At 28.9% G+C, this 12,350-nt stretch overlaps 1 protein-coding gene across 2 annotated transcripts; it reads left to right on the top strand.

The window, feature by feature from the left end:
* The first annotated feature begins 202 nt into the window (after positions 1-202).
* Positions 203-12,142, top strand: LOC112694474 (ran-binding protein 9). 2 transcript variants are annotated; one of them, XR_003149570.1, is made up of 11 exons: positions 203-1,193; positions 8,095-8,259; positions 8,338-8,528; positions 9,200-9,384; positions 9,441-9,553; positions 9,615-9,873; positions 9,944-10,275; positions 10,592-10,752; positions 10,819-10,930; positions 11,531-11,714; positions 11,998-12,142. XR_003149570.1 is itself a non-coding variant. In XM_025569937.1 (11 exons), the coding sequence occupies exons 1-10, from the start codon at positions 926-928 to the stop codon at positions 11,659-11,661; spliced, it is 1,917 nt and encodes a 638-aa protein (XP_025425722.1). In that variant the 5' UTR covers positions 205-925; the 3' UTR covers positions 11,662-11,702; positions 11,998-12,142. The 2 variants fall into 2 exon arrangements, 1 of the variants encoding a protein (XP_025425722.1); XM_025569937.1 differs by having other exon boundaries at positions 205-1,193; positions 11,531-11,702.
* The last annotated feature ends 208 nt before the right edge of the window (positions 12,143-12,350 follow it).

Genomic DNA, 12,350 nt, shown 5'->3' on the forward strand with positions numbered 1-12,350 from the left:
CAGCAGCAACAATAACAACAACGCGTGTCGTCGAAGCCGCCAATCGCATCGAGAACAGAGAACGAACGGAGCGGTTAGTGTACGCGTGTGCGACGAAGCCCTTCCGCGTATGTAGGTCGTACGTTCGGTGCGTGCTCGTCGGGGTCATAGGAGGGGAGAGGGAGGGGATGGCCGACGAATACGACGCAGCAGCAGCGCGGACGGGGGACGACTGATTGGGCGGGCCCGTGCGTGGACCCGATCAGCTGTTGGCGGCGCGGTGCCGCCATCTGGTGACGGGTGTTCGCTGGAAAATGCAAAAAATTGACACCCACCCCGCCACCACCAGCACGAGCAGCTGTGAACGTTCTGCTACGGGCGGACGGACGGAGGGACCGTCGCGGCGCAGAAGTCTGTGCGTGCGTTGATGTATCAGTGTTGGTCGTGTGACTTTTGTGTGCGCGCGCGCTTACGGAACCGCTCTCTCTCTCACTCTTGTTCGTTCGCTCCTCCGTGTTATTCGTTTGTGCGTGCGTTGGCGACCGAGTGTTCGTGCATATGTGTTTGTGTGCGTACGCTGACGATCCACTGCGGTCCGTTCGCGCGATGATAAGTACTGCTCGCAGTGGTGTCGGTCGCACTAGTGCAATAGTTCGCAATCGTTATTATTATTATTATTATTATTATTATTATTACTGCTGCAATCGGTTATCGTCGTAACGTCTTTCTCGTTTTGCAATTATTTTTCTTTTTTTTTTCTTCGCGGTGTCCGAGGCAGCAGTAGAGTTACGCGCGCTCGTACGAGACCACTACGACGTTATTGTACCGTTATTTTTCTTTCGCCGTTTCGATACCGCCACGACGACGACAACGAGCAGAACAAGACGCGGTACGCGCGCGTGATATTGTTACAGCGGCGCGGCTGAGGCTACGACCGCCTGGACAAATGGCGGCCAGCCCGAACAGCAGCAACACGACAGTGGTGAGCGGTTCGGACTGCGGCAGCGGCGGTGCGTCGGCCGCAGGCAGTGGTTCCGTGGCCAACGGCGCGGCAGCCAGCAGCAGCCCGTTCGGGCAGCAGGGCGAGGACCGGTTGAAATACCTGTACCCGATGGTGGACGAGGACGACACACCGTTGCCCCGGAGCTGGAACTCAAAAGACAAGTTCACCAACCTCGGGCTGTCACAAAACAACATTCGTGTGCACTACAAAGGTACTACGATTCGCGTGCCCCCTCCCCTCCCCCATCCACCCGTTACGTCGTTTCCGATACGGTGTAAACGCTGCCGTGCTGGTGCGTGTGTGTGTGTAACAGTTCCTCCTGTACTCTATTCGTACGAGGGTAACAAAGAATCAGCTGATCATTGTTTTGTTTCGCAGTGGCCCACTGCTGGCCGCGCTACGCATTATGTGTCCCCGACGTCGTTGCTTTTCCAGCGTCTTTCCTCCGTTCATCTGCCTTACTTCTCTCGATCCAGAAAAAAATCGTCCAAGGTCGAACATTTCTGATCCTCACTCCCCTACTTTCCATCTACCTCCACCGCTCGTCTTATTCTTCAGCAGCCGTACGCGTTAAAAGGACTTATTTTTCCTCACACTCCACACGTCGCCGGAATTGTGCGTTACGCACGCTTTACGCGTGCAATTTCGCAACACGGCCATCGCGTGTTGCGTAAATACTGGTCGGGAACGAGGCGCAGTTTCCGTTGTTATTTCTGGTTACAATATACAACTGCCCTTTACTTAACGTAAATAGTGTTAGAGTAGGTATTGAAATGTATTGCATTCTCTTCTCATCTTATCCCATATCAGATAGTTAATCTTCATGAAATTCGGTCTCAATAGTGAACTCTGCTCTAATTTTGATAAGTTTTTCCTCTACACCCATGGAGCATTATCGTTTTTTAAAGAAATAGAAAATGGTACTTTTACCCAACTGGTTTCATTTAAATTTAATAAATATTTAGATAAAAATTGTTCCACTGTGGCTGCTTTTGATCAAGTATTACATTTGAAGTTGAGGTTATTTAAAGCTTGTAAACATTACAGTATCTCCATTGTTAAAGGTATTTAATATAGAAGACAATTTTTGTTTAAATGCTTGAAGTTTTAAGATAAGTACTAAAATATTGGAACCTTAGGTTCAGTTTTATCATTAACTTGATAAAAAAATATCTTTTAAATATGAAACTAAGCATATCTAATTTTCATTACTCAGCATTTTAGATAAATCTGGTTTAATGTCCCAGAGAAATATGCAAAACTCATCACTTAATTTTTTAACTCTTTTTCTCTTATTATAACTATCATGGGGAAGCCAATGAACTTCTATATGGAAAATCAATTTTTTATGAATGAAAGATCCCCCCCCCCCCATATATTTGTTTAAAATTCTAAAGAGTCAGTTTAATATTATAATCTATTTTGACAAAATTTACCATTGATTCTTTATTAAACATTTATTAAATTCTTTTTCTTCTATAGTAATTAAACTTTTTTAGCTTTGGCAATTAAAAAATGTATTTTAAAAAAAAACATTTTTAAGAAATTTATCATTTAAATGTATATGTTTGTAAAAATAAGAATCTGATAGTACATTTTTGATGTTTTCCTTTCAAAAATATCTGACCTTATTTTGATATAAGGGGTGCATAATGATTAAATGTTTTTTTAATTTTCTTGTTTTTCGTGGATTTGTTTGAAAATGTGTTTAAATCTACAACACACATTGGTTATTAATTTTTATGAATACATGATATAACAAAACCAAATTTTACATATCCAATTATATTCAATTTTAAATTTTTAACGTAATACTGCATAAAATGCTGAAATTATCAAACATTCAATTTTGACTGATTATCTAAAACTAGTATCTTTTTTTTTTTTTCATTAATGCATTTGAAAATTGGTCACATAAAATAAAATTGTATATTTCATGGCCATTTATCACTGGAGTTATACACCTAGCCAGAAATTACAGAATGCATCTTGTCAAATTCTAATCATCCCTTTTATCATGTTTACCATAACAATAAACAAAATTCATTTCTAGGATTTATTCCATTGTATCCCGGGTTGTATCCTTTGTAATTTCTATTCCTGCTTTAACCCAGACCTTGATATAATATAAATGCTATTGGTTACATATTATATCTGAAAATTCATGTCAAATATCATTTATTATTAAAAATATTCCTAGTTTAAGTATTTATCATTATTTAAAGTTTACATCAAAAACAAAGGAATTGAAATATTAGAATTTAGATTCATGTAACATGGTATAATTATCAGATTTCAAAAAACCAACACTTTTTTAAATAATTACTTACAGTAGTGATTATTTATGGGGGAAAGGTTCGTAGATCACTTCTTGTTAGGATTTTCCTTGTTTCAAATTAGTTCCTACAACCTATGATGAGAAGGTTGAATCTCAACCTCCTGTGAATGCCTCTCCAAAACTGATATAAACACCACTGACTACTTCTCTACTATACTTAATCTTTAATTAATTTTTATGAATTTTGTAACATTCATTTATAATTAAAAGGTTATGTAGGTACCATTGAAAATAAAAATATTACCAAAAACTGTCTTGCTTTTATTTGTTTGTTGGATTATTAAAGGTCAATTAAATTAATTATTGATATATGAGGCTTTATATTAAAGTCATAATGACAATCCATTCTTACTTAGGTAAGGTTAAATTAAAAGATTAACTGTTATCCCTTAAAATATTGGTGATTTGTTATACTGATTTAATTTTATATTTCAAATGAACATATGTTCATTTGTATTAAACTAAAAAATTCATGCACAATGATCGCATTTTAAAACCATGTGATTTTATTGTTTTTAAAAGTCTGATATTTACAAGAATTTACATATTTTAATTGGTAGTTAGTCATGTAAATATTAAAATAGTTTTTTTCTATTCAAATAATTTAAATTTGTATATTTCAAGATTTTCACAGGTATAGAACATATTATAGAACTTGAAAGGTACATTTTTTAAATTAAATTTAACATTTTATTAGGTAGGTAGTACCTAATATGATGGCGTAGGAAAATTTTTTTTATGATATTGTAACAGAAACTTCATTAGTTAATTTACCATAAAAAAAATTGAAACCCATTCGATGTAAATCACTGAATACATGTTAAAACCTTTGTGCTTTATAATAAGTAGGTGTTATAAAAAGTCACATTAGTATTACATCCAGTGCTGTAACTGGACTATTCGAGGCCCATGTGCAAATCAAAATCTTGATGCTCTTAATCGTTGTACATTTTTAAGCATTGACCTTTTCAAGCCCCATAATATGGTACAAAGCCTGGGACCCGAGTACAATGTACTCTGCACACCCGATTTTTACGGTACTGATTATATCATAAAATACTATTACACTTAATAACTTTTAAAAATGTATTGGTGAAATATATTTTTCATTGTACTGAATTAAATTTAATTTTCTAACCAATGGTCAACAATAAATTTCTATTGGAGTCCTTAACATTAAAATAATAAATCAATGAAGTCCAGTAAAAAAAATTCTTTGTCAAATCTTCTGTATTTGAAAAATAGCAGTATGAAACTAAATTTAAATAAAAAAATTACAATATTAGGTAAATACTAATAGTAATTTAATGCGAAAAATTGCATACTTTTTTTCTTAGTCAGTTTTTTGAAATCAAGAACTCATAGAAAACTTATGCACAATGTATCCTCAGGATGAGAATCTGTTAGTTTTGTCTAATATTTGTTTTTCAAAAAATTAATTTTTAGAAATGTTGCTTTACCAATGAATATCAAACCAAATATCGTAGCCAAGTTAATTGCCAGTTGCTTACAGTTTGGCTACTTGTCGATAACATCTTTAGCCTAAAAATTTTCCTGTAGGTCCATTATTTTCATTTTAAGTTTTGATTTTGAAAGATTAAATAATTGTTTAGCTATATCAGTCAGTTCTCTGTCTAAAAGAATTTCTTAAGGAGTTTTTAAGAATTAAGATAGTTTTCCTATTTATGTAAAGTCTTTGAATATTGCATCAAATTCCTTCATAAGATCTGGCAAGAAAGTTAAAATTTTTCAATGTTTACAATTTCAGAATAATTTTTGCATTGATATACATACACAAAGTAAGTTATTTAATTATTTACGTGTTATTAACGTATTATTACTTATTAGTAACTTTTATTTCTTACAAAGTACCAATTAAAAGTAATATTATAAGTATATTTCATATTATGAGAAATTACGTGACCAGTGACGGATTAAGGCCATCGGTATATTTGGTATTTTTGTGACTGTCGTTGGCCAATATAATCATGATAAAATCGATTATTACCTGCCCAATAAAATATTTGCAATGAATTATGATATAACTTTAATCTGAGTTTGATAAATGAAATATAATATACAATTTCTAATAATAATTATAATTTAATAATATAATAATGTATACTAGGTATATACTATATACAGTAAATAACATAATCAAGTAAAAAGTGTTGACGGGGTTCAGAGTTTTGACTTTCGTGGTCCGAATCCAAACCACAGTTCACCAGTTGCCGACCTCTGTATTCTAGATGATAAATTGTAACTTATTTATCTAAGGTCACTTTTATGTTAAAAATATCACAAATCTTATATATAAATTATTTTAGCAATGATGTCTAAAGTAAAGAAATTATCAATTATTTTATAACTTGAAAAATTTAAATATTTTTCTTCGTAGCAAATCATATTAATTACAAATATTTTATATTATAATCATTTGGTATTAGGTATATTGGTTTCAATCAATACCATAACTAAACAACTCAAGGCCTGTGTCCAATTTAAAATCTTGACGCCCTTTGTCATTAAACACTTAAGGCTTAGAACCTGTGAATAAAATACATAATATATAATACACACTCTGCACAATCAGTACTAATATATTAAAACACATAAGTAACTATAATTTAAATTAATTTCATCAAACTATCACCTTTTCATAACTATAAATATTCAATCTATTTGGTCAGTAACATATTTAGTATAAATTAAATTTTTTTGGGTTTGGTTATTATCTACACTGATAATTAGAGTTTATTGTCATTTGATACATTTAGTGTTTTTACTTTAAACTTCTGATTGATTTTTACTGGATAACACATACATTTGTGATATGGATAACTAAATATTATTAAATCAGTTTAGTCGAAATGAAAAGTAAGCCTAAACATAAAGAATTTTTTTTATTTATGTTAATCATTAATCTAACTTAATAAAATATTTTTTTAAATATAATAAATTAATAATTATAAGTTCAATACTATTTGATAAATTGCATTTAAATACATTTTTTGGAGTAGTTTATAGATAAAAACATCCATGAATCTTTAATAAATGTATTTGGTTTTATTATTAGTTCCTATTTTGACTACTACTTATATTTTCTAGCTTAATAAAAATATTCCAACATTTGTAGTTCAGCTATCAGTTCCTAGGTATATACATATGCTATTCTGTAAGATTTAAATTAAGTATTCTTGAAAATATGTTAGAGGTGAAATATAAAATTGAATAAGTTGCTAAATAATGAATATTTTATCTTCCTAGGTATTATCAATTACTTGACAAAAATAAAAACAACAATGTAAAAATTGTAGAAAATAGTATAGCCAATAAAATGTTTTACTTTAAATTGTAATATATTTTAATTAATAAATAGTAGAATAGATTGTATTGTTAATTCCTTTCAGAAAATTAAAATGTATTCATAATTAGTATCTAACTCTATCATATGAAAAGTACTACATTGCTTCAATATTCATAAATTATAGTAACTTTTATTATATTTTTTTAATATTTTCCAGGTAAATTGTTTACTTGTTTACGAGTTTAAAAATATTAGCATAGGTTTAATTTTTAAATCATTCCTTTATTAACACTGAAATAAATTATTATTATTGATATCTAAAATAAAACACGAACATATTAGTATATTCAAATAGTGATCATCAAATTTTAGTTTAGTATTAATACTTTTATAGGTAAAATAGTATAAAATACCACAAATAACCACTGTGGCTTTATGTGGCTACATAAGATTGTACTTTTATTTTTAGTTAATTATTTTTTAAATATAATGACATACTAAATTAACATAAAAGTGAGAAATACACTAATGTAACTAACACAAAGACAAATAAAACTACCTAATATATCTTAATATCAATGTTATCAAAACTATGATTTTAATTATTATTTCCTTCAGATTGCATAACAATTTATTTTAAATGCAAATTTGAAATAATGGCTATCATCCAAGGTCAATATTTTATTATTGAATGTATACTAAAATAAAATAAAATTTTTCAATAATTTATTTTAAATATTAAAATCATTAACTCAATGTATTTACTTACCGTTTTTATATTTTTAAGTAAAATTATCATATATAACATATCTAATTAATTATAGACAAAATATTTATAAATTATATATGCAATATAATCTTTTTTAATTAAGAATTAATTGATCTAGTAAAATGTTATATTGTAAAAAACCATTAAATATAATTTACCTGTAAAATACATAAAACTAAAGTTAGGTGTTTTCTTAGTGTTTTTTATCTTTCTTTTATCTTGTTTTTTTTTCTTTTTGTATAATTTCTCCATAACATCTTATATTATGAAGCAATGTAATTTGCTTAAAATATTTATGTCCAATATATTTCTTTAACTACTTAATACTTAGTTACCTGTTTTATTACTTAAGATCTTTATAAGTATTGATACTTAAAACGAGTGACACCTGTACCATTTTTCTAAATTTAAAATGTTTATAGTTTATATTTATATATATACAATATACAACTATTTTAAAAATAATAGTTTGATTGATAATCATTTTTTCATATAGGTACCCAATGTTAAATACGGAGTAAAATATATATTGTATCAGAATGTAATTATTTTGATTCAATTGGTACTTATCTTATTTAATGTATATCAAATAAGTTGCAAAATGATAAAATGCAATAAAAAATAAATAACAATTTAATATTATGTATTAATTTTTTCAATATACACATAAATAATAATTCTCAAATTATTATTTTCAGGTCATGGCAAAACACATAAAGATGCAGCTAGTGTTAGAGCAACACATCCTATTCCAGCTTCTTGTGGACTATATTATTTTGAAGTTAAAATTGTTTCAAAAGGACGTGATGGTTACATGGGTGTTGGACTTTCAGCCCAAGGAGTCAATATGAATCGTTTACCAGGTTGGTTCTTTGACTAATGAAATATTCTAATCTATCAATGTGTTTAATAATATTTACTAATTCAAAATCCAATTTCAGGTTGGGATAAACATTCATATGGTTATCATGGAGATGATGGCCATTCATTTTGCTCAAGTGGCACAGGTCAACCATATGGACCTACATTTACCACTGGCGATATTATTGGTTGTGGAGTTGATCTTGTGCACAACCATTGTTTTTATACTAAAAATGGAACTCATTTAGGAACAGCATTTACTGACCTTCCTGTGAGTAAATATTTTAACTTGTTATTGTGTTATACACTATACACAGTAGCGCATTTCATTTTCAAAAAATAATGTAGTGAGGGTTTTAAATTTTTCTAAAAAAAAATAAGTGATTTTATAATATTATAAAAAACATATATAAGGTATGAATTAATATTTATATTATTCTATTATTATTATAAATACTAATGAGGACTTATTCACAACCATGTTACATTATATGTTATAAATTAATGATATTTTTCTCTGTATCTTCATAGTAAGTCATTTATGACTTGGACCTTTTTTTTCTTGAAATTGAAAACCTGGGAATTCCTCAAAAATATTCCACATTATTTCTCAATATTTGTATATTACGACACATAATAAAAATATTAATCTTATAGTCAAAAAATACATTATAAAATATATATATATATATTAATTAATTAATTAATTAATATTTTATTTTAATATAAAATAATTATATTAACATTTTTAAATGCATAATAATATTTGTTATGTTATTTATGTTTTTAACAATAGAGCTTAAATTTTATATTATCAAATATTAATTTTTGTACAAAATCTTTGTTGATTTTATATCATTAAATATAATGATACGCTTTGATTTATCTCACAGCAGTGGTTGATAAAATATGTGCTGTACAATAATATATATATTTTTTCAGCCAAATTTATTTCCTACAGTTGGTTTACAAACACCTGGTGAGGTTGTTGATGCCAATTTTGGACAGTTGCCATTTGTGTTCAAAATCGAAGAAATGATGAAAGAGCTCAGAAACCAAACACAAATGACCATTCAAAATTATCCTTTTTCTTATCCCTATTCACAGTGCCAGACAAATTTCCATAAGTAATATAGAAAAGTTTTAAATACGTATCTAGTTATAACAAATTTTTGTGTTTCAGAATGGTTTCTACTTATTTAGTACACCAAGGTTTCTGTGCAACTGCAGAAGCATTTATTTCTCAAACTGACCAATCGTTTGAAGAAGAGATTGCTTCCATAAAAAACCGCCAAAGTAATTTTAAAATAAAATGTATTCGAATATCAACTGTATAATCAACTAACAACTTTTGTAGAAATATTAAAATTAGTATCAACTGGTCGAATGGGAGAAGCTATTGAAATGACCAATAAACTTTATCCTGGGTTACTTGAAACGAATCGTAACCTTTTATTTAAGCTCAAATGTCGTCAGTTTGTTGAAATGGTTAATGGTACAGATTCTGAAGTAGCACCTCGTTTTCATGAAAATGTTGAAGTTCAAACAACAATTCGTCCTTCTCCAAAACGTACTTTACAGTCAAATCGAAGTCCAACATCTATACAAACTAATGGGTAGGAATTAATAAATATTAAGGACAACTTGTAACAAATAACTAATATTTGTATTTATTAATTTTTGTAGAAGTATAAAATGTCAAAAATTATCAAATACAATTGAAGTGACTGAAATGAATTCGGTAAATTTGATATTAAATGGATCTTCAGATGCAACTACAGTTAAAACAATAAAAAATGGTACACCGAAAATTAATGACTACCAATTAGAAAAAATGGATTGCAACGAAGATAACCAAACGACTGATTATATTATGTCACCAGAAAGTGTTAATGGACATCATAATAACCATTCAGATGAAGATTATAATTCTAATGGTTATCACAATGGACATACTTGTGATGAACTAAGTAATGGTACATCAAGAGTTAGTGATAATGGAAATGAAGAATCAATGGGTAAGTTATCTACTAAAATGTTGTTTAAAAAAGTAATGTGCTTTCATTTTGGACTCCATAAAAGTTAGAAGTATTTTTTAAATACAAATAACTGATAATTTCATATATATTCTGTAAGAGAGAGAGTCAATTTTTATATTTTTTATGTAAACTAAAGCTCCATAACTTGTCACTAAATGTCTAAATTTTATGTAATATGTATTAATTTTCAGCTCAGTCTTCTGTTATCTATACCAAAACAAGCATTGATACTATCTAAAAAAAAAATAGGAAAGGTTTCTTATTGTTGTTATCTTAATTTTTACTTTGATTATAGAAATTGATCAACCAGAATATCTCCAAACTACCAAAAAGGTATGTGGCGGCAGTAAACCTGGTATTGAAAAGATGTTAGAATTTGGCCGTGAATTATTCCTACTTAGTTTGCAACTACGAGAAGAATTAGGAAGAAATGAAACTAATAAAAAAATGCTTCAAGTATGTTTATATTACCGCTTCTTTAATATTTTAAATCTTTATCCTTAAATTTATCCTTATTTTTAGGATGCATTTAGTTTGTTAGCATATTCTAATCCTTGGGATAGTCCTGTTGGTTGGCAGCTAGAAGCCACTCAAAGAGATAGTGTATGTGCTGCACTGAATTCCGCTATTTTAGGTAATGATATAAATATCTGTATTATAATATATTGTTGATGGGAGACTAATATCTCAAATTTAACTAAAAAAATGCTACATTTTTTTTTTTTAATCATGATAGTAATTTTATTAGATTAAATTATCTTTTTTTCCATGAGATGAGGTGGAATTGGTTCCATTATGAATAGTATAATTAATTTATTACTACATTAAATTGGTTCTTAATTGTATTTTGACTAGAGTAATGCTAACGTAACCAAGATTTAAATGTTACAATATTTGTTGAAAATTTAATTTTGCATTTGCATACATATTTAGTTTACTGAAAATGTTATGTTATTTTTAGCAAATTTGAAAATAATTATTGGGAACAATTTCTCACAATAAAAATAACAATAATCAATTTTGTTGCAAATATGTACGTTTCTCTATTTTATAGTAATTATTTTGATAGTTTAATAAAAGTTTTTTCTTTACTATTGTGGAATTTGATAAATGATCTTTCTTAAATGCCAAATAGACATTTCATATCTAAATAAAATTTGGAGTACACATTTATCATGAAAATAAATAAATTTCTAATTCTTTATTTACCCTTTTATTTTAAATTTGATTTCAGAATCGAGTAATTTACCAAGACGTCCACCTCTGGAAATGACTGTTGGTCATGCCTATGAACTAGTCAAGCTGATGGCAGCGTCTAGTATGGGAGCGTGTGCCTTTACCAATATTGATGAAATGCTCAAATGACCTTCGTGTACTGTGTGCGTCTCACTGCCACCATTCTGCAGGTACTTACTAAAGTCAGTGATCAAATATAAAAATTCTCTAGTTATTTTTAAGACCTGAATAATTTTCATTGGAACAGAACATACTCCTTTATGTATAGTGTTAACTTATAATTTTACTTCAGAATTTATTGATATGATTGATTCTATTAATATTTTTATTTAAATTGATGAAAAAAAAAACTTGTTTAGCTTTAGAGTACCTATTTTTCTTCCAATTCAGCATTAAACTGAATAAAATAAAAATTCTTTATGTTACCTTTTTTAAATTTAAATTTATATAATTTATATTTTTTAGAGTTCAAAATGATTGGCCGCCAATTTTGAATACAATGACAATGGCAAAAGTACTTTAAGAGCGGCCACATCAACCATTAAAATAAATATTATGTACAAAAAAAAAAAAAATAAAAAAAATTTATTGACAATTACATTTTTCTATATAAGAGTGTAAGTAGTATTTTTCAAATAGAATCTTATAATGTTTGCAATTTAACACATTGTAAATTAGCATTAAATTTGACTTTAATTGTCTGACTTTACCGCAAGTTATTGTCACTTAACTAAATATTGATCATAGCTATACATTTTTTTCTTGTTATATAAAATAAAAGAATTGTAAAAAATTGTTTGATTGAAAAAAATACAGAT

Source organism: Sipha flava, unplaced genomic scaffold (genome assembly GCF_003268045.1).
Source record: "Sipha flava isolate LNK unplaced genomic scaffold, YSA_version1 130_pilon_pilon, whole genome shotgun sequence".
NCBI classification, from domain to species: Eukaryota; Metazoa; Arthropoda; class Insecta; order Hemiptera; family Aphididae; genus Sipha; species Sipha flava.